This window comes from Myodes glareolus, chromosome 1 (assembly GCF_982192425.1).
Source record: "Myodes glareolus chromosome 1, mMyoGla1.1, whole genome shotgun sequence".
NCBI lineage: Eukaryota > Metazoa > Chordata > Mammalia > Rodentia > Cricetidae > Myodes > Myodes glareolus.
In genome coordinates, this window is record NC_142026.1 from 50621546 (window position 1) to 50644882 (window position 23337).

The following is a 23337-nucleotide window of genomic DNA, read 5'->3' on the forward strand; positions in this document are numbered from 1 at the left end:
GAGTTCAGTATCTCTTCTGCTAGCTCCAGTTGGTTGAATGTTTTGTTCAAGTATTTTATGGCCATTTTTTCTGGTACTTTGGGCTATCAAGAGATGTGTATCATCAACTTCACTATGTTTATAAAGCTGTAATGTTCACTGTGTACAGTTTAGGATTGTCGTAACTTCTGGTCAGTGGACTTCTTTACCATTTTGAAATTTTATTTTACCATCTTTGAAGATGTTTTTGTTTTCATATTGCCTTTATTAGTATATTAGTATGTCTTTTGTGATGTCATTTTTAACTTTGGTATCCGTTTGAAGTATGTTTCTTATAAATAGCATATAGTTGTGATTTTAATTTTCAGTTGACATCTTTTTCTTTTAGAGCAGTTATGTCTAAATACTATTGAAATTTATCATTTTTCTATTTTGCTTTTTATTTTAAAATTTGTGGTAAAAAGGACATCACTTGTCTTTAAGTCTCTTTTTTATTCTTAGAAAGCTAGACTGTGGCATTTAACAGTAACTCTGTTTTCTATCCTACCCCCATCCATTGACAAACACCACTCTGCTTTTCTGTCTTTGAGTTAGACTAACCCAGGTAGCTCATGTAAGCAGTCATATAGTTTTGCCCTGTTTTCACTGGCCTGTTGAACTTGTGTAATATGTTTAAAGCATGCTTTTTGTAGCATTTATCATATTCTCCCCTTTTGTTGTGTGTGTATGATGTGTACTTGTGTATACCTTTCTATGTGTTTATGAATGTGGCTATGCACATGCCATGGTGCACTTGCGGAGGTCAGGACAACTTCAGGTGTTGATCCTTGCCTTCCACCTTGTTTGAGACAGTCTGTTTGCCATGAGCTGCTGAATATGTAGAGTCGGAGGAAACGCTGAAGGAAGACCCTAGTCTCAAATAGTATGTAACAGCAAAGAACGTTTATTATACCAGTTATATGCGGGGTTGTTCACCTGTACAAAATGGTGTGACCCTGACAGGAGCATGCAGACTCCTTTTAAGGATAGCTAGGGGAAATTTAGGAACAGTTAGGTCATATCAAAAATGATGGGTTAAGTTTCATTAGTATACCTTTAACTTTTGGTTTAGTATACCTAAACTTTGGTTTAAGTTTAGTTTTATCATTTTTGGACATATTTGCACAAGCTTGGTCAAGTTTGGCTGTGAGTCAGAAGTGGGCTGCTGGATTTATCCTTGAGACACTGGTGGGGCTGGTTTAGGCCTTGTGTTTGTTCTCTTTCTCATCCCTGTATTGTGGATAAGTAACCCTTTGGGAGGGATACTTGTTTTGCCCTTCTCAGAGAACTGAAACCTAAATTTAGTTGTGAGAGTAAGAGAGTTTACTCCCTTCAAATACCCTAGACTAGCTGGCCTTTGAGTTTCCAGGGATTCTCCTGTCTTTGTCTCATTGTAGAAACCAAGGATTGCAGGTGTGTGTGCGTGTGTGTGTGTGTGTGTGTGTGTGTGTGTGTGTGTGTGTGTATGTTTGAATTTTATGTGGATTCTAGAAATTCAAACCCAGGTCCTCATGGTTGTATGTCAAATGCTTTTACCCAATTGAGCTACCTTTCCAGCCTTGCATGGGTTTTGAGACAGGATCTGGGAAGGAGGTCCCCGATCTTCAGTTTGTTTCACTTTGTGTCTTAGAGTAGCCTGGGATTCATACTTCTGCCTTGGCATGTCGGTGGCATGTCCAGGTCTAGAATTAGTACTCCTTCTTAAAGATAAGCAGTATTTCATTGTATTCTACTGTGTATTAGAAGTTGTTTTATATGATACTTTTCTGTAAGTGGACACTTGTATTGCCTCCATTTTTGAAGGTTGTGAATAATGCTGCTATAGACACATTTATGCTGTTACTTTGGGTGCTTTGAGTGCAGTCAGAAGTTAAAATGCTGTATCATAGAGCACATCTGTGTTTGGGTAGAGGAGCTGCCTCATGACTTCTACAGTGACTGTACACTTTTACCTTCCCAGCAGCAATTCTCAGTGGCTCCAGTTTTTCTACATCCTCAGCAATACTTGTTTTCTGTTTTGTCTTTTAAATGATGACCAGCCTGATATATGAAGTGGTTCTCACTGTCATTCTGTTTTACCTAGTTTCTTCTTGTTTCTTTACTGTTTTCCCCCTTTATGCTGACTTTGGATTAATCAAGCATAACTTTATTGTTACTTTTGCCTATTAATGAATTTTAATGGACCATTGAGGTACATTGTTAGTACAGTGTCCTGTGTACCTAAATACTCAGTGTGCTACAAATTTATACTAGGTTTCTACTATCCGGGTCCAGCATGAATTCATGTACTTACCCTACCTCTTTTTCTTTTCTTTTCCTTTCCCTTCCTCCTCATAATGATTGATTGAGATTGAATTTCACTATATAAGTTTGGCTGGCCTGAAACTCACAGAGATCTACTTGCCTCTGCCTTCTGAGTGCTGGGATTAAAGGTTCAAGGCTCCCGTGGCTCCTACCCACATCTTGATTATTGCTTCCGTACATTTTGATAGTGTGCATTTTGTTCATTGTAGTGCTGTATTTAATTGTTGACACCCACTCCTGTGACCTGCATGACTTCAAGGTGCTCTGGAGTGTTTGCATGTGTGCTGCTGAAGAAAGCTCATCTGTGTTTCTTTTAATGAAGAATGAAAATCTGGTGTGGAATTCTCAGTTAACTGTTGAAAATCTTTCAAATTTTCCTTCATGTTGGAGAATGTCTTTGCTGTGCATGTATTAGTAATGTTAGACTCTTCAGTTATTTTTTTCAGCACTTCAAGATTTTATTTCATTGTCTTAAGTTTCTGGCATTTTATGCAGAAGTTATCTCTAACTTTAAGTTGTGTTGCTCCTTTGAAAGCTTACACCATCTCTCTGGCCTCTCACATCTCACCCAAACTTTTTTTTTCTTGCTTTTCATCACTAACTATATTGTTGTCTCCAGATGTTAAGAAATACTAACTTATGTTTTGCATAGTTTCTGTTTAATGTTGGCTCTGGTAATTTTAGAAACTTCAGTTGTGTGATTTTTCTTTTTGATTGCCTGTTTCTCTCCCTCCCTTCCTTCCCTTTCTGTCTGGTGAAAGAGTTAAGGGCCTTGCACTTGCTTGGCAGGTGTTCTGCCACTGAGCTAGAGCCACAGCCATAGCATTTTTATTTAAATTTAATTTTTTTCAAAAGACATTTTTCAGTAAAAAATTTTCTATCTTTCTTAACTTTTCCATCTTTTCTTGTATCCTCTTTGACATGTGCATTCCAATTTTAGTACCCTGTTTTATTGACACCAGTGTCCAGATAGTTATCTTTTTGTTTTGTTTCCTTTCTTTTGCCTGCTCTCAGGTCATGTGCTTCTATTTTGTGGCATTGTAGCCATTAGTCATTTTGGGTTAAATGCGGGGTTGGTAGATGTGTCTGAAGGTGTCTTCCTTTGGGAGAGGCCTCACCTGCCTTTAGATAGGCAGAGTATGAGCTAGCCAAGGTTAGCCTCCTCCTGGCAGGTGCTGAATGGAGTGAGGACCAAGTGCTTTCTGCAGTGAGTGGTGCTAGTTTTGGTTCCTTTGGGACTTTGTCTGAGAGGACAGCTTGTTTACATTTCCTCGAAGCTTCTGAACTCCTTAGTTTTTGTTTCATTTCTACCTCTTCCCAAAGGTTTGGTTTAGCTTCCCCCCCCCCCAACCCCCCCCCCCCCCCCCCCGTTAGCTTCAGGCTTTGACAGGCGTCCTTGAATGGAAACTAGCTTACATCTTCACAGGTCTCATTTTGTTTATTTGCTTTGTCAGACTCTGTTGCTTGCTTCAGTCCTCAGCTGTGGTTGTCAGCTCAGGGCCAACCATAATGCTCAATTCTTGCCTGGGCACAGAATTGCCTAAAACCACATCATGGGGATCAGCTCTCCTTTCCCAGTTCCCTCTAAATTCCTAGTTCCTCTTCTGTTACTTTGACAACTCTTGGCTCCCTTTAAAAGTGTGATTTTCTTATTTATCTGGTGTTTCCAGTTCTTAGCGAGCTTTGAACTTGTATGACTAACTTAGTTTTCCTACAGTCTGACTGACAGTGGTGTATCTTAAAGTGCAGAATGGAATTTCAGATTGCTTTAATTTTGCTTTCATATTACTAGTACCCCCCTTTACTGTTTGTATTCATTGTTTAATGAATTGTTTCATTTGAGTGTATAGGTAGGTGTGTTATCCTAATCTGTGTGACAAGTTTCACCACACTGGTTGTCTTAAGTCATTTGTAAACCACAGCAATGCTTGAAAGGAATTTCTGCAAAAATTGACTGTGTGAAGTCAGGGCGAGTGTGTGTGTGTGTGTGTGTGTGTGTGTGTGTGTGTGTGTGTGAATGTGTGTGAATGTGTGTGTTGCTTGCTTGCTTTCTTGCACATTTACTTTGTTACCTGCAGTTTCAGGTGTCTCCGGGTTGTGGAGTGCCTCACCCCTTCTAATTACTTTGGTTCTCACATCTGAAATGGATCAGTTGGTTTGGGTAGCATCAGGCATGGGCCTTCTCCATTCTGGGGCTATACATGCTCAAAAGTAGTTTTGTAAGGGCCTGTTTTTTCTTAGTGGAAACAGTAGTTTTCCAGAGAAAGGTATGCAAGTGGACATGGAATGATGGATGTTCCCAGTCAAGTAGTAGGCATACAAGCTGTCCAGGCAGCCCTCTGATCCAGAAGTACAGCTCAGCCTCTTTGTAGTTATAAAACTTGAAAAGCACTCAGAACAGAGTTATCTTCGGTCTGTGAAATGACCACACATTGTTGTAATGGGCTATGCAATACTCAGGTTTCATTTCACATGTTATATTTACAGGGGGCATTCAGTAACAGGGTATGAGTACTGTGTACTAAAATATATCAGATTCTTTTCTTATTTGGAGACAGGGCCTTATGATTGGAAGATTAGTTATAGCTGAGGAAGACCTTGAACTTCTTATTTTCTTTTTCCCTGTGCTGGGATTATAGGTGTGTATGCTCCCATCATTGGGTTGGGGATTGCATCTTGGGTCCCATTTATGCTAGGCAAGCATTCTACCAAATTAAATCTGTGTACTCTAGAACACACTAAGCTCTAAGTGTGAATAAAACCTGTTCCTGAAACTTTTGGCTTGTAGATTTCAATAATCCCAGGAACATGACAGTGCCTTCATTCTTAGAAGTGCTACTGATTGTAAATGTAAACATTCTCATGGTTTCCAGTACGAGGAAGGTGTGTGTTACCAGAGTACTTGGGGTTGTGAGAGATAAATCATAAAAGGGAAAAGAGCCCTACGCTGTAAGGAAGACAAACAAGGGATCAAGACAGGCACCAGGCAGGAGAGGTGAGGGGAGTGGGTGAGTGCTGGAGGAATATCTTCCAGCCCTGCATTAGAGAATTGAGGAAAGCTAAAACTTTTAAGTAACATTTTAAGTGTTTTTAGAAGTGCTGTGGTGTAGCAGCATTTAGAGAGTTGGTGGTGGTTTCACTTTGGGTGCATGTCAGCTATAAAGTTGTCCAAAGTTGAATTGTTTTTTTGTCCCCCATGCTGGTTTTACTACCGTAGCCCTCAGTCTATTGCTCTTTACTCTGTTGTTACTACATCCTGACTCACTTTTATGTAAAGATGAGGCATTTTTTGAATTTTTGTTTTTACAAACAAAGTCTTGCTGTGTTAGCCCAGGCTGGCCAAAAACTTTCCATACCCCTGTCTTAGCCTCCTGAGTACTGGGATTGCAGGCTTTGTGTTACAAGCGCAGCAAAGTTGTAGTTGTTACTGATTTTGTTGAAAGTACACTTCTTTTATACAGTTCTTTGTTGTAGGGATACATAGTTGACAGCCTACAATTTTAGAAAAGGTTCTTTCATCCTTTAGGATGCGCTCAGGTGACCATGCTTGCCTAGCATCCTCTGGCTCCAGTGCAGTGAGCAGTTTTACAGCCTAATGAGAAGATGTGTCTTGAAACTGCAGTCCAGCAAGAGAAGTTGTCCTAATGAGTTTGGACAGCCTGCAGAACTGTTTCCAAACTGATCTTGATACAGTAACCTGTGCAGGAGGAATCTGAGGTTGCAGGTAGTTTTAGAAGTGAAAGCCTTCCTGAGAGAAGGATCAGAGAGTAGAAGTGCACATGACATTGCGGGTTCTCTGCATCAGTCCAGCTTTGCCCTGCTGCTGTGCTGCACTTGGAGATCGAATGGATTGATGCCCCCTTGTGGTCTGTTATCAAAATAAATAGCATAAACAAATAAGCACAAGAGAGCTCACTGCATGTTAAACCCTCCCTTCTCATTCCTTTATAAAGTAATGTTTAAAAATCTATTTCTAAGGAGAACAAACTGTTAGTTTTTTGTTTTTATTTGTTTTTTTACAGTATACAGTTTGTCAGGCATGATTTTGATCCTTTGTAACAGAACGTGTAGGTGCTGTGCTGAGGAGGACATGGAGAAGTGGCAGCAGTAACCGCAGATGCAGCAGCCGTTCCTGCCACGGTTACACTTTCCGAGGTTGGAGGCAGACTTGTCCAAGGCATTGTGCACTTGGGGTCTGAGAGTTGTGGTTTAGAACGGATTTCATGTGGCCACTTCTGGGACGAGTTATTTCATCTCAGAAAGCATGCTTCCTTTCCTTTCAAAGAGGTTAAGACCTGTGTCATTGAAGTGTTTGAATGGACTGTCATATGAAGTCTTAGGTCTGTACCTCAGTGTACAGATGAGTGTATATTCACAGGGTTGTTAGTGATAGTTTGTTTAAACAGGGCTTTGTCAGGTAAGGGTCCCTTTTCTTTACTGTGGCCTTACTGCTATATTACTGTGTTAGCATGTATTTATAAATGTTTAGTTATTATATTGAACTTCCTGGTTAATTATTTTAGTAGTACAAGCCTGCTAAGTAACTATTTTTTAAAATATTACAGAGACTTTTTCGGCATAATATTTGCAAGCTTGGACACTTAATCACAAAAGTGGTAAAACACCTTTTGTTGTTTTGTTTATTTTTAGAGACTTGCCTGTAGAATCAGACCCCTGTCTTACTATCATCACATAATAGTTTAAGAAACTAGCATGGCAGAAGAAATTAAATAAGTTGGTGTTAACTTCACAGAAACGTCAGATTTTACAACTCAGGTGCATTCAGCTTTGAATCTGGATTTTGTCTTTTTTAGAATTTTTCCCTTGGCAGTTATATTAAAAACATCTCAAAAAATTAGCTTTTTGATGATATGTGTGTGTGTGTACATATATAATTATGCTTTTGGTCACAGGAAACTCGTTACCCACTATTCCATGCATTTCCATATCTGCCTCCTTGGAAATACTTTCCTCTAATTTCCAGGGTCCTGCTTCTGTTGTATATGTTTGTTCACTGTGTGTGGTGTTCTGAATGCTGTGTGAAACCCAGGAATACTGCATACATAAAGTGGTATTTTTTTTTTTTGGTAGTGAGAATGTGGCTTGTACAGTAATTTTGTTGCTGGTCTGTCTTTGAATATCTGCTTAGGGGGACTATTTTAGGAAAGAAAAGGGGTGGGGAGTGAGGAAGCGTGACTAGAACCAGGCAGAAGAGCTGTGTGGGTGATGGCAAGAACACATGCCATGCTACCAGTGACTTGTTTTTAAACATGAAAAGCGTGTGTGCCAAATTTACATATTTACTAATTAAAAAGGCTTCCTGGAAACATTAAGTAGACTATCTTCCATAACCTTTAACACCATTACTAATGGATATAGCCTAGAAAATTTCATCGAAGGTCCTTTAAATAATGTAAATGATTATGAATATGTAACTAGTTAATATGCAGCTACGAAAGGATTATCATGTAGAGGTTAATGAACACTCTGCTCTTATGGGTTGCAGGGTTTTTCTTTCTGTGCTTTTGGCTCACTTCATACTTGGAAACATTCCTGCTAGGACTGGAAACATCCTGACTGTTTTTGGATCTCATCTTAATGGGGTTCTTAAATAGAAACTTCATAAATTTCTTTTTGCAAAGTTTTGTTTTTTCTTTTTCAGTTTATATCTAATTCTGTTTGTCTTTTATAATTTCTGCCAAGTCAGAAACAGTGATATGGACTGATATGACTTTAGTAGACTCTTACAGATGTTAAGTCAGTGCTCTATTATATATTACCACTGTTATTAAGTGTTGCTGTGTGATTGATACTTACTGCAGATCTTCATTCTGTGGGGACTTTTTATGCTGAGTTAATGTGCAGTATGGCCGAGTATCTGATTACAGCATGTATTTTGGGTTGGGATTGCTGCCTTACTATTTAAAATGTCCAAAAGGGAGGACAGGGTTTTTTTGTTTTGTTTTGTTTTCTTTTTGGAATTAAATGTTAGAATAGAGGAATTCAGTGACAACACTAAAAGTGATTTTTGGGATGTGTGTGTGACACATTTTGGATAATCAAGAAATAGGATTGCTCTGAGAACCTGGAACTGAAACTAGGGCATGCTGCTGTCTTCCTCATGTGGCCTCCTCTGCATTCTACCTTTTGTGCCTTAGTTTCCCTGTCTTTAAAATGGCGCTATAGCACTCTAGATTAATATTTGACAGTTTTTATGGATGAGAACTCAAAAATAGGTGATTAGCAGTTTGTGAAAATAGTATTAATTTTAAAATTTCGACTTAACTGTAATTTTTCTGATTGCATTTTTTTCTGTACTGATTGTTACTTTTGTTTTCTTAATATTTGTGAATCTACTGAAATATCTTAAAGGGAAGCATAACTCTTATGCATAATACCATTCTTTTAATATTATAAACAGCTTAAATTGGGTGTCAAGTGCTTACCATTTTATCACAATTCATTGTGGGGGGAATGAGCTGTTCAGAGCATCCCTTTATCCCAAGTATTTCTTCTTGGAAACAGTAGAAAAATGAATTCATTTTTAATACATCAGACTAAAAATCACAGGTGGAAACATTTGGAGATAATGCTGACAAAATAAAATATTTTCACTACTGTCATTTTTTTCCTGCTGAAATGTGGATGTTACATTGGTTTCTTGTTGTTTATAATATTTGTGTATTCTAGAAAATATGTAACTTTGAAAATGGTCTGTAGATTGTACAAAATGCAAGTTATCTTATATCACATGTCACCTAATAGTTATGAAGCAGGTTCTGTACCAGAGTCTGAATTGGAAAGCTGTCATTTGTTCTGCAGTTATCAGCCTGCGTTAGAGGGCTGTGATAAAGTGCATTGCTTAAAAACTAACATACCCATCTTTGTACCTCTGACAAATAAAAATGTCCACTGAGGTGTTAGTAAATCTGTAAAGACACTGCTGTAGTTTTCTGATGCTGATTTTTTGTCTCTATGCCTAGCCCTGTTTTTTCATGAGTAGTTGTCTGTTTTCATGACAGGTGGTCACTAACTGCCAAGAGAAAATCCAGCATTGGTGAGTGAAAGATGCTTTTATTATAATCCTGAAATACAGAGGGAGTCCCTACTTCTATTTAAATAACGATGTGCATTGGGGTATATGTGTGAGTGTGTGTGTTTGTGTGCATGCTGTGTAGGAGAGAGCTAGAGAGCAGTAATTGAATTGTAGTGATCTCCATTTTGAATGTCTTTGATACTAATTTACATTGTCTTTAACCCTTCTTAGAGTTATACATGAACCAATTTTCTAAAATTTTGTCAGCATCTGTGTTGGTTCTAATCCCTCCTTTTCATTTACAAAAATTGAATAATATTAATCTCATTTTGAAGTAGAAACCGAGACATTTGTTTTTGAACTTAACTTTGTTTTGGGGATATTTCTTAATGTTTGTAGTAGAAAATAATTGGAATCAGTTGTTTAAAAATAATATTGGAAAAAAACAATATTGGAAATAGAACACAGATTTTTTTCTCAAGTTTGATAAAGCTAATTAATCTGCATTTTAGAGCCTGCTTTATGGCTTGTACTTTTTTTTTTAAGAGAGAAAGCATGTCTGTTTTGATGTGCTAATCTATAGTTAATAGGACAATGCCTGGTAAATAATGTGCTTTCTATTCTATTGCTTCTGAGGAAAATGCTCAATTTAATGGTGAATAAAATCTTATATTAGGAGTTGTCATGAGGTATGGCTGTTGATCTTACAGATATCAAATTACAGTCTATCCATGCTGTGTTTACGAAGATTTTACTGAGAGAACAACAGGAGCTGTCTTGATTATTGTCTGCAGGGTTATTGCAAAATCATCGTAACTGCCCCTTTAGTGGTGAGATTAAACCTTCGGTTATACACCATCAAGCATATAATATTTTAAATTTATTTTAAAAGGCTTTTTCTTCATGCCTGAGAGATCTCCAAGGAAATAATTTATAGTTAGTGTATATCAAATGTTTTTGGTTTAAATGCACATAGGCTGCAAGCAATGGATAAGAGTGAAGATCGGTGCAATCTGTACCCATCATCTTATTCAATTTGGACTATTTGCTTGCGGAAACCAATCTAAAACTAATAATACCCACTTTATAAATAAAAATCCAGGACTTCATTAATTTTCAATAAATGCAGTGTTGTAATTGCATCCACTGGTGGTGTAGGTCTGTCAACATTTCCATAATGGACCGTTCACTTTGCACTGTACATTCATTTCAGCTTAAAATGCGAAGTGTGTGCAAGTCCCTGGCCAGAGAAAGCTTTTCTTTTGTAGATTTGGCCAAAGTGATGTATTTATGAGTAGTCCTTAGAGGCAATTTCATTCCATGGACATGTGCGTCTTGATTTTGGTAAGGGGTTCAGAAATAAGAAAAGGATGCATTCACCTAGAACAGACTCCAGCATGCATGAACCTGGAATTAAGATCCTGCTTGATAAAATCCTTCCGCTGGTGGAGAATTCTTGAGGACGATGGACATGTTTTCATCTTGCTGTCCACTCAGTCTTTCCTTCTGTGTTTGACACAGAATAGTTCATTAATGAATATTGAATAAGTGAAGGTGGAATTTGTAGTTGTTTCAGCTACACGATTTTATTTACAAACAGCACTGCAGTGTGCAGTGTACAGATCTGGAGAGTAGTGACAGATGGAGCCCTGACACTTAGGGCAGAGCAGGATCCTAGACCCTTCGTCTCAGTTCAGTGTGCTAAAGGCCTCTAAACTGCAGAAGACTGGCACATTTGCCTGTACAGTAGTTGAAAGTTTGTACCTTGTTTATATGTTAAAGATTACAATTCTTTTTCCTTCATTAAATTTTTTTTCTGCTCTGAATCACTTCTGACAGGACTTAGGAAACAGTATTTTATTTGCCTATATATAGTATCATAATGCTGCTTGAATCTAAATGACCAGTGCATTCTGAACTCATTTAATATGCTCAGAAATTGAAAAGGAAATGTCCACTTTCTTACCAAAGTCAGGCAGTAGGAATTCAGAGATTGTGGTAATCTTGTGCTGTCTTTACCTCTCACACCTTCAGGCAGAGAAGACCTTCCTGCCACTGGCAAGACTGAGCTGACTGGCCTCGAACTCACAGAGATCTGCCTGCCTCTGCCTCCCAAGTGCTGGGATTAAAGGCATGCCGCCACCATCCAGCATCTGGAGCCTTCTTAAACATGCTTTAGATACAATTTTTAAAAGCCGATTGCTTTTAATTCTTTGACTTGTGGCATTAGCCAGTCTAAAGTGCAGTTTAGGTAGCTATGCCCTCCTCTACATGGATATCTGATAATGTTAGAGGAAGAGCAAAGTAAATGACTTTAAAGATGCAACTCTTTTGCTAGTGGTGTTGATGTGTAATTTAAAAGGGTTCTTTTACTTAGAAACAAATAATGTTGGACAAAAAGTAAAAATATTTGTAGAAAAATAGAAGTGAAAGTAGCCTGGGGCCATTTTAGGACCGACTGAGAAAACCAAGTTCCAGGACTCTGATGGACTAAGAAATTAATAGTATTTGTTCAGTTAAGAGCAACTAAAAAAGGAAATATTTGAATCTAGAGGATAAGAACCATGTAGAATTCTGTTAATACTAATAGTGGTTTTCAGTTTGGCCAGAATTTAAGTTCTCCTTTTAAAATTTTTTAAAATAATGCAACTTGTGCTCGCTTCGGCAGCACATATACTAAAATTGGAACGATACAGAGAAGATTAGCATGGCCCCTGCGCAAGGATGACACGCAAATTCGTGAAGCGTTCCATAAAAAAAAAAATAATGCAACTTTTTAGCCATGTGGTTGTGGTGTAAGCCTTGAATCCAGCACTTGGGAGGCAGACGTAGGCAGATCTCTTTGAGTTCAAGGCCAGCCTGGTCAGCAGAGTGAGTTCCAGAACAACCAGGCCAACACAGGGAAATCCTTTCTTAAAACTAAATGCAAACAAGCAAGCCCAAAGCCTTATTTGTCTATCATTTTTACTTCACACAGGAAAATAAGATGCTACAGACTTATTTTCTCCTTGAATATGAATGTGAGGTCTGTTTGGTCCACTTGAAGCTGGTGGGGGTTATTTGCATCTTTTTTTTTTCTTACATTCTTGTATAGCATTTGAGTTCTGTCATTTGCAGCCTGGAGCAGTTACACTAAGAACCTGCAGTTTTCTTCAAGGCAGATATACTGCCACCTGACTCACAGGGCCTCCGTGTGTGTTCAGCCTTTTGTTCAAGAATTAAGAGCAGATACTCTGTCTTTTTGGAAAGTTAGCGATGTTGTATAAATAAGGCAAAAGAATAAAAATTTCACTGTTCCATACACATTTGTGAAAAATGTTTTATATCCATGCTATCTTATTTGTTTGTCTGGGTCTTATCTTCCACTATGTCCCAGACTGGCCTGGAATTTGTGGCAGTCCTCCTGCCTCAGCTTCCCAAAGTACTGGACTTCTAGACAGGTGCTACCATGCCCAGTCACACGGTATCTTTTTATCAGGCAGAAAGTTGGCTTTCTCAACAATTTTTTTTTTTCGAGACAGGGTTCCTATGTAGCTTTGGAGCCTGACCTAGAACTAGCTCTTGTAGACCAGGCTGGCCTCGAACTCACAGAGATCCACCTGCCTCTGCCTGGTGCTGGGATTAAAGGCATGCGCCGCCACCACCCGGCTTCTCAACATATTCTTAGAGCTGTGTGTGCCTCTTTTAAATAAGTTTTTTGATGAAAAGCAGTATAGTCAGCCTGTAGGTGTCCATCACTTAGTGTCAGTAGTTGTCAGCTTGATTAGCATTGGAAGCACAGGCTTGGCATCACAGGATTTAGCTGCCTAAGTTGAAGGACATCCTAGGCTAAGTAGGACTGTTAGCAGAGCTTGCTGTGTGTTTGTGGCATTTATCCCAGCATCCTTTCCTTTTATATGACATCGTGGAAGCTGCAAAGCCACATTATGATGTTCAGAGGAACTTTTTGAGCCAGACAGATTCAGAAAGTGAAGAAATGACTATCTTTTGCTAGAACAAAAAAATTATGGCCATTTTTAGTATAAGGCAGATGATTCCTGTTGGCCTGGTCTCACAAGAAAGACTCATTGCTTTGTGTTGCTTATGGGATTAAATAAAAGTAGTGCCTGTGGATGGAGCATACATAGTTAAATCATTTGCATGGAGGCCTTGTTTGTAACCATAGATTGTATGCAATGAAGGTGTAGAAATAGCTTGCTTGTGGGCTGGAGAGAAATTTCTCAGTGGTTTGAGTACATACTGCTCTTTCAGGGGACCCAAGTTGGTTTTCCAGCACCTATACCATACAGCTGCAACACCTGTAACTCTAGTTCCAGGATATCCAATGCCCTTGGCCTTCTTGGGCACCTGCACTACACGTACAACCACTATACATATAATTAAAAAGAAAAAAATACCTTATTTCCTTTAAGGCTTATAAGAGGATCTTAGGTAGTGAAGAAATCTAGTATTAAATTATATAGCCAACTTAAAATGAAAATATAGTATTTTATTTGTGCATGTGTTTAGTATTGCAAAGAGTAGCTTAAATTTGATGAACTTGGAAACACTTGAGCATATGAGTTTTGAGAGAGAAATTGTAAAACAAATGCTTGATATTTGTTACTTTTAAAAAGAAAACTGGATAAAAATTACTATTTGGATACTAGTTTTTGTTATAGTTTATGGTGATAGTAGTTAGTTGGAAGTAGAAACACATACTCTGCTTTACTATTAGGACAGGGGAAAATGCATGCACACATGTATGCTTCTATCTTATGCACACACACACATATACATACAAATGTAGAGAGCATATCTGCTTGTCTGATGTTGTTGAGGGAAGAATTTGTCCCATAAACACTTTTTCCCCCCAGTTTTGGTATCCCAGGGTGGAGTGGAACTTTACTGTGGAACTCAGGCTGCTCCCAGAGTCCCAGTCATCCTCCTGCCTCAGCTTCCCAAGTGCTAAGATTACAAGTATAAACCACCATATCTGGCATCACTGAATATTTCTTCCTAACAATTCCTGTGAATACTTGAAAGTGTTTTCCTACAACCTTCATATGTGAGTATATGAAATTTACTTTATTTTGTGTAGTCTGCATACTTGTAGAAATATTTATTCACAACAGTGACTTCATTATTCAGTGTGTCGTAAATTGGGAAGCTAGTTTTTCAGTGTTTCTATTTAATAGATTATGTTTTTGGTCACTGCTTTGTATAGAACCTTCTGTTTTTTGTCTCCCCCCCCCCCCCATCCCCTTGAGTGAAGCAGAGAGCAGTCACAACATTATCTGGACATTTCACCTGCTTTTGCTTTTGAAGTTGGGCAGTTACCACGGAATGGCTCCTTAGGAATAGTGGGGAGGAAGAGGAAGTACTTTCTCTGTTTTTTTAGGTTCCTTTTTGTTTTTTTTCATTATCAAACATCAAACACCACCTCCCCCTAGATTGGGGGTTATGTTTAAGGATTTTTGTATGTAATGTTTCAGAGCAAATTATTTTATTTTTGTGTAAGTGCTTACACTTATGTATGTGCACCTCCTGCCTGGTACCTTTGAAGGCCAGAAGAAGGCTTTGGACCCTCTGGAACTGGAGCTCAGGTGGTCTTGGGTCTCGACATGGATGTTAGGAACTGAACCTGGATCCTCTGCAAGAGCAGTAAGTGCTCATAACCACTGAGCCATCTGATCCAGCTTCCCTATCCTGAATTAGTTTTTAATTTTTCTTCTGACAATAAGGCGAATACATGCTTAGTTATTGTAGAAAGTTGTAATAAAATAGTAAAGAAATTTACTTATAGCTGAAACTATTCTTTCCCAGTATTTTAAAAACATTTCACTTCACTCACTTATTTACTTATCTATCTGTCTGTCTGTCTGTCTATCTATCTATCTATCTATTCATTCATTTATTCATTTGGTTTTTCGAGACAGGGTTTCTCAGTGTGACAGGCCTGGCTGTCCTGGAACTCGCTCTGTAGACCAGGCTGACCTTAAACTTACAGAGATCTGCCTGCCTGTGCCTCCTGAGTCCTGAGATTAAAGGCATGTGCCACCACTGCCCGGCCACATTTTATTTTATTACGTTAAGCTTAGTAGTTAGTTATGTGTTTATTTGTGCTATAGAGGTCAGGTTAGAAATTTGTTTTCTTTTTCTTTAATGATTTCTAATTACAATTTGAAATTATTTTAGTAGTCTCCAAGATTTTGTGTCATATTTTTGGATGTAAGAAAATTAGTTTCTGGGAATAAAAATGGCAGACTTACGTTTAGGAAGATTTTCTCTCTTTCTGAGTTTACAGTATTATTTAAAAGTCTCCAGGTGCAGGGCCCGGAGAGATGGGTCAGCAGGTATGAGAATTTCCTACTCTTGCAGAGTACAAGTTCTATTCCCAATACCCATGTCAAGTCCCAATATCATAAATTTAGCTGAACTTGACAACTTGGGGATTTTTTTCAAAAATCAGTTCACTTTTGTATAATTTTAGAACTCCCCTTCCACTTTTAATTCACATTATTATTTTTAGAGCAAAATATTAATTATAAATGAAGAAACAGGCACTTAAGATAGCTGACAAATTTCAGGTGACATGTCCATGTGGTTGGCTGTAGAGAGAACATGGGAGCACATTGTCCATTCTAGCTTCACTGTGTGTCTCTTGTGTGGTAGCCACTGTGCAGAATTAAGTGGATGAAGTCTTTTGAAGTTAGATCTGCCTCTCAATAATTTGTTAAGCTTAATGTAAAATTGTAGGTTATCTTTTTTTGGAAAAGATTTATTTATTACATATACAATGTTCTACCTGCATGTATGTCTGTACTGCAGAAGAGGGCATCAGATCTTATTACATATGGTTGTGAGCTACCATATGAGTGCTTGGAATTGAACTCAGTACCTCTGGAAGAGCAGCTAGTGCTCTTAACCCCTGAGCCACCTCTCCAGTCCGAGGTTATCTTTTTTATCTTTAGATTATTTTTTAATGTTTTCTGGTGACTAATAAAACATAAGAAACATGTTAGGTCATCAACATATTCTGATGAAATGAGCTCTTCAGTGTTGATGCAGTCATAAAAAGGAACATGTCTCCATTTTACCTTAAAATTTTTAAGGTAAATTTATTAAAGGTAGATTTTAATTACCAAATTAAGTGAAGTCTCTGAGTATTTTGTTGTGACTATTTAGTAAAAAAAGGTAACGATGCCACTGATTTTATACAAATACTTTTAAATTGTGAATGAGGAGTGTTCCTTTCCCCACCAGTTCACAGAAAAGAATTGTCCTTCCTTCAAAAATGTTGTAGCTTAAAACCTTCCTTAGACATAAGAGGACACTGAAGAAAGTTTTTATTTCTTGCTGTAGCAATAAGAGAGAATCTCTGCCTGTATCTATGCCTGAACTGAACATTCCTTTACTTTCTTAATTCTGGAGGGGGCCCAGGGACTCTTCAAGTCAGTGGTGCTTTAATGCAGACGGATTGCAAATTTTAGAAAGGCCTGCTAGATTTGAGTGATGGCCTCTGTGATGTGGCCCAAGGCTCAGCTGCAGAGGAGTGAGTGAATATCTAGTGAATTGGATCCAAAGTAGGCTTTCTTAGATGTTTATAGGATAGTTCTGAAGTCGTGATAATGAACTAAAAATAGCTGCTGTTGAGTCCTGTGTGTTTCAGAGGCTTTGGGTTTCATCGTTTCTTAGAAACAACAGATAATTGTTTCTTGGCTGCAGATAATAACCTGCATGTTTGCACCAGTGTAAAGCCCCTTGCTTTTAAGCATCTCATGGTGTTCACTGCTTTGTTTGTTTAGCAGGTTAGGTAAAGGGAAGGAGCTATAGGAGATCCCCTTCAAGAAGACAGTTTAGTGTTAGTATTATCTGCCAGTTATATCTTCCTGCTTAAGTACATTTGGAAGATTCTGCTCTTCTAAGCAGAGATTTCATTTCTTCCCTTTAAAGATGGAGATGAGAGCCTAACACTTGCTGGAACAAGGGATACTTCTTTTTGCGACGGTGTTTTTCCCATAAGAGAAAGATTAAACACTTATTTTTCATGTTCTCCTGTACCCCTTTAAATAGTCTGTTACAGAAATATTCAATTGCACAGAAGAGTTGAACTGAACCTTGATTATACACCAGCCATGTCTTACTCGTTAATTCGTTTTCATTTCTTTCTGAGGCATTTCAGAGTAAGTCATTGGTATACTTCACCTTTAAATACTCACTCGCACACCTCATTTAGCTTGCTCTCTCAGACTTGTTACACTTCTATGAAAATAAATATTTCCCATAGGATCTGTCCTGATCTTAATGCTTTAAGGTTAGGGCTATTTATAGAAGTGTTCCATGCCTTCATTGCTGCTGCTAACCTTCTCCAATCTTTAACATTAGTTCTTAAGACAACTTGTATTGGGGCTTGAGAGATGGCACAGTGGTTTAGAGCACTTGTTGCTCTTGTAGAGGACTCAGTCTCAATCCCTGGCACCCACATGGTGTCTCACAACTATCTATAACTAGTTCCAGGGACTCCAATGTCCTCTTGTGACTTCTGAGGACACTAGCATGCATGTAGTACACAGATGTACATGTAGGCTAAATATTCTTATAAAAAATAAAATCTTGCATGGTGGTGGTGGCACATGTCTTTAATCCCAGCACCCAGGAGGCAGAGGCAGGCAGATCTCTGTGAGTTTGAGGCCAGCCTGGTCTACAAGAGCTAGTTTCAGGACAGGCTCCAAAGCTACAGAGAAATCCCGTCTTGAAAAAACAAAATGAATGAATGAACGAGAATGAATGAATAAAATAAATTTTAAAGCCAGGTATGGTGACTTACACTTTTAACCCAGCACTCAGAACTTAGAGGCAGGCAGATCTTTGTGAGTTGGAGACCAGCATGGTCTACAAAGTGAGTTTCCGGACAGCCAGAAGAACTGTTATATAGAGAAACCCTGTCTCAAAGAAAAAAAGAATAGTAAATTTGTGTTTTTATGGCTTAACAATTAAGAATCCATATCACTCTTATAGAGGACTTGGGTTCAGCTCCCAAAATACATGTGGTAGTTTACAACCACTTGTAACTCCTATCCCCAGTGGATCTGATTCTCCCTTCTTTCCTCGTTGGGCACTGCATACCCTGTAGGCAAATTTTCCTCTAATTAAAAAATATATATGTGTATATATACATACACAGACATGAATGTGAGATGAGTTCAACACAGAGAGATGATCTTTGCTGCTGCATAGGCTCGTGATGTTTTAAAGGGACTATTAGTCTTGTGTATTAGAGGGCTGTGGAGTTCGTGTTTTGGTTAAGTGCTTGGTTCTGAACATTTTGACCATAATGATCTTCAGGGATTTCTTCAAGATACATAGCTGGTCTTCCTTCAAAAAGTATTTCTACATTGCTGTATTTTAAATCATCTTTCACTTTCTTTTTCTGTCATTAGAAAATAACTAAAAATGTAGAAATAGCAACTCTAATCTTAAACTGCTCTTTAATTTGTTCACATTTTTGTTCTAGAGAGAATTATTAATGAAGGTTAAAGCTGAGTGTTCATTTGGAAATACTGATTGCTGATATTACCTTGGTTGAACTTTCTGTTCTCTGAGGGCACATGAGATTTCTTTTTTAAAGTCCCCTTTTCTAGGTATGATTACCAATGTAAGACATGTTGAATGCTAACTTTAATTGGACCTAATCAAAAGCATTAGATAGTGGATGGATAGTCCTTGAGCTTTTACACATTCTCAGTCTGAATCACAGGGGCTGTTAGTATTCCATAGATTAATGAGCGTCTGTGATATGTTGGCACTGTATCACATCATCCTCTTTGTTGCTCATATTGACCCTGTTTCCAAAGCCTCTGAATGCTGACATTCAGCTATCCTGTTATTGTTCAGTAAGTCACACTATCCAGTTGAATGACTGTTAAGTGGGATCTTACCTTAGTACTTAATAATCTTTTCTGAAAATTATGCTTTATGCTCTTGAACCTGTGAATAGGCATTTTTCCAGTTTTAACATGGAAGAAGAAGCTAAGGCCAAGGTTAGTTAGTTTGTGTAAGTGAAGTTGGAGAGCTGGGATTCACTCTTTGGTTTGACTTTAAAGCCATGGACCATGGTCCTGGTACATAGTCCCATGCATGAATGATTTTGCCATTTTGTCATATAAAAATGTACCAAAAGTATAATTTATTTCCTTATGAAAGACAATAATAGGGTCTAGGAAGATGGTTGTCAGTAAAGTGCTTGCTGTACAATCAGGAAGACCTGAATTCTGATTTCCAGCACCACATAGAGAAGATGGTTGTGTAATAATAACCCCAGTGCTGGGAAGGCAAAGACAGGAAGATTCCTGGAGCTTGCTAGCCAGTCATTCTAGCCGAATTGGTGAGATCTTGTCTCAGATGTAAGGTGGAAAATGATTGCAGAAGACTCCCAATGTTATCTCCAGCTTATGCATGTGCCCATGGACTCCCTCACACATACATGCACAAAAGAAATACCATGATAGACATTTTGTGTTGTTTATGGATAAGAATTTGTGGGAGAGTTTATACAGAACATTGGAAAAGGAGATTTTGTATGAGGGAATAAGATGAAGAGCGAGGATGTCTACCTCAACAGAACAGAGGCGATCTGGCTTTCTCCAGTGTTGATTTTCTGTTTTCTTTGTGTTATCTTGTATAAGAAAAAAATGTTGAGTGACATTCCTGTAGTAGTATTTTCAGGATAAATAGTAACATGTGAAATTCCCCAAACCTTAAGACTGAGTGGATAATATTTATTAGCTATGCTACTACTGCTGTAGTGGAGCTAAGAAGTAAACTGATGCCAATTCCATTACTTGTAGTAGAGTCATTTTTGTTATCTAGGTGATTACCTACATGATACTTAGGATAAATTTTAGTCTGACAGTGTTCATTTAAATTACTTGCCTACTTGATGAGCTTATTGTTTTTGCCATCTTATAACAGAATAGTCAGAATAGTTCAGTACTCTAGATGTATGTGTAGCTTCCATTTTAGCAAAGAGTCCTTAGGTAACTTTGCCTCCAAAGAACTGTCATCTCAGCGTAGGTGAGTGCTTGGTCTTAGGAAGAGGGGTGATTGAAGCCCTGTGGAGGAGCAGTTTAGACATATGCTGTTCTCTGCTCCAATAGAGTTACATTGAGTCAAATCTTAGGATTGTTTAGATAGATGTCCTACCCCCCTTCTCCTTATTTTCGTTGAGTCAGAATCTTATGTAATCCAGCAGGTTGGCTTTGAACTCACTATATAGACAAGAATGACCTAGAACTTCTGATCTTTCTCCTGCCTCTTACTTCCTAGTGTTGGGGTCACAGGCATGTTGGCACCATGCCTGGCTAATAGCTCTGTTTTGATAGACCGTGAAACAGATTTCAGACACTAATTGAAATACTTTCTACATTACTGCTGCCTAATTTTTTTCTGTCCTTGGTCAGATTTTTTACCTTATTTGCATTTGTATGACTAGTTGAAGAGTTGATGTCACCAGGTCTTTCAGCTTAACTTTTCTGATGAGGACTGAAGGGCCTACCTTCAGGTAGGATGAAGGACTACCTGGTGCTGTCTTGTACTCACAGTCTCTATTGTAATCTGTTATTCACTCAGAAGCTATATGATGTTTCTTCTCAGTTTGAGTTCCTGGCTCCCTCTCTTGCATTTCCTTAATTTTTGCATTTTATTTAGAGTAGGTCATCTTCTACTAATGAAACTAATTCTCAAGATAAGAATGTTCTGTTTCAGACTGAATTTTATTTCTGAGTGAATTTATAGGTGAACAATGCCATCGATGGACTCCTGAACTCGTTTTATAGTGGTGTAAACTGCTGGACAAAGCCAAGACTGTTGGCTGCTGCTGGTTTGTGTGCTCATTTTGTGTCTGGTGTTTTCCTCATCAGGGAGAAAGTAGACGATGACTATAGTGCTCTTCAAGAAAGACTGAGGACCTTGCCTGACAAGTTGTCCTACGACGTCATGGTATGCTCGCTGTGTTCCTTTTAGAGTCACATAATGTATGTTGAAGACAGTCTAATGGCAAAATGATAGGATATGCCCTGCTGTGTATGTCCGTTCACAAACTGTCAGAGGTGACAGTAACGAGCAAGGTTTGCTTTGTTAGGCCTTAGAACAAAAATAATAGTTTGTATATAATTATTGTGATATAATGGCATATTAGCAAAAATCTGACAGGTTTGACATGCAAATATATTTTTATATATAAATTCCAGTTATGATAGGAATATGACATTCAGTTATTTTCTGTTATCCAGAGTAAGAACAAGCCATAATGTCTGGTAACTCACAGAAATAAAACCAGACATTTACTTATATATTTTAACATGAGAGGTGCTACTAGTTTCTTTTTGAATGACCTTCCTCATGTCATATAGTTGGTCCTGAGCCTTTGGCTGCAGCCTCCATTGTACCAGTGTGCTTTATGAGGATTTATTCTGTTGTACTAGATTAAGTGTGGGTAGGTAGATGCAATAAAACTGTTAATTCCTCCCTTAAAAACATAGCTGTAGTTACCATAGTTTTAGTTATACTGGCAGTAGTTTTCATTACTATTTTGGTTTCATTTAGACTTTAGAATTAATGAAATGTATAATCATTCAGAGACAGCACTACTTTCTCTAATAGCTGTCATGGAAATATGCTGTGGATTTATTTTCCTGTTTTAACATGGATTTATCAGTCTAATACAATTTTCCATAAATTTTCTTGGTAAAATTTCAATATAATGTTAAATTTCTGTGAAATTGACATTTTATTTTTCTCAGTGACTAGGTAAGAATTCAGTAATGTAGGATTTCTTATGCTAATTATTTTTAAAATGTATGTTTAAAATTTTTCTTTTCTCTTTCTTTTTTGACTAATAGGTACCATTTGGCCCTCTTGCCTTCATGCCGGGAAGACTTGTCCACACTAATGAAGTTACTGTTTTACTTGGGGACAACTGGTTTGCAAAGTGCTCTGCAAAGCAGGCTGTGGGTTTAGTTGAGCACCGGAAAGAACGTAGGTACCTCTTGTGAAAATGTTCTCTGTTATGTTTGCGTCTGTTCACAGGCTCCAGAGCTGGGAACCGTGACCCAATAATTTTCAGATTTGCTAGTCCAGACTGTTCTGTTCTGGATTATAGATAATCTCAGGGAAAGCATTGTCTGTGAGTAGAGGATGAAATAATGCAGATTGGAAGTCCTTCCCACTTGCCTTGTTTCTGAAGGTATGCTGTGTGAACCACAGGCGTTGCATTGTTCTGTGGATAGACCTTGAGACAGGTTGGGGATATTTTATACTTGTGATTAGCGTGTCCTCTGCTCTTAATACTTTTGGGACACAGGAGAAATTTATTTTCTTTGTCATGAAATCAGAGAAATTCCTTTCTGTAAAAGTTAGGAAGTTTTAAACATGCTTTTGGTTTGTAGGAAATCTCATTTTTATTTTATTGAAGAGACCAGATGTGGAGAGCATCTTGTAGGTAGCTTGAGATCTTGCCTTATCTTGTAAGGCTATTTTGCTTTTGCTTGCCCAGTTTCTTGTTCTATTATGCGTACTTGGACAGATGGCCTTTGAGCTCTGGCTTGGTTGCATTCTGACAGTAGACTTATTTAATTTCTAATCTGTTCTTATTTTTATAATAGCTTATATAAATAAATATATGATTGATATATCATTCTGCTTTCAACCTTCTAGTAAATGTATGTTTGAAGAGGAATTTTGGAGGACCATCTGTATAAGTGAGGTCACACCAAATACAGCTGACTTTTTCTAAAGCGGAAATAATTTCACTTACCCAGGAGTGCATATTAGTTGGATAACTCATTTATTCTGTAAAATTCTGGAAAGTATGGTTGGAGACTAATTGCAAATCAAGTCCAAGTTTGTAATTGGTTTATATTTTGATCTTTTATGACACTAACCAGAATCCTATTGTTGGACCTATATATAATTTCTGTCAGTTGATAGTCTTTGGGTTT

General features: G+C 38.0%; 1 protein-coding gene and 1 non-coding gene across 3 annotated transcripts in view; both read left to right on the forward strand.

The window, feature by feature from the left end:
- Window positions 1-23337, forward strand: part of Uri1 (URI1 prefoldin like chaperone) — a 57098-nt gene that overhangs the window by 12439 nt on the left and 21322 nt on the right. The window contains exons 2-4 of one of the 2 annotated variants that reach the window (XM_048448812.3): window positions 9345-9379; window positions 21259-21337; window positions 22240-22375. In XM_048448812.3, the coding sequence (XP_048304769.3) occupies window positions 9345-9379; window positions 21259-21337; window positions 22240-22375 (250 nt within the window). The remainder of the gene's footprint in view (window positions 1-9344; window positions 9380-21258; window positions 21338-22239; window positions 22376-23337) is intronic. The other variant, XM_085695671.2, reaches the window with a different exon arrangement.
- LOC125409691 (U6 spliceosomal RNA) lies at window positions 12011-12117 on the forward strand. The gene has a single exon (XR_007234869.1). It is a non-coding gene; the product is annotated as a U6 spliceosomal RNA (small nuclear RNA).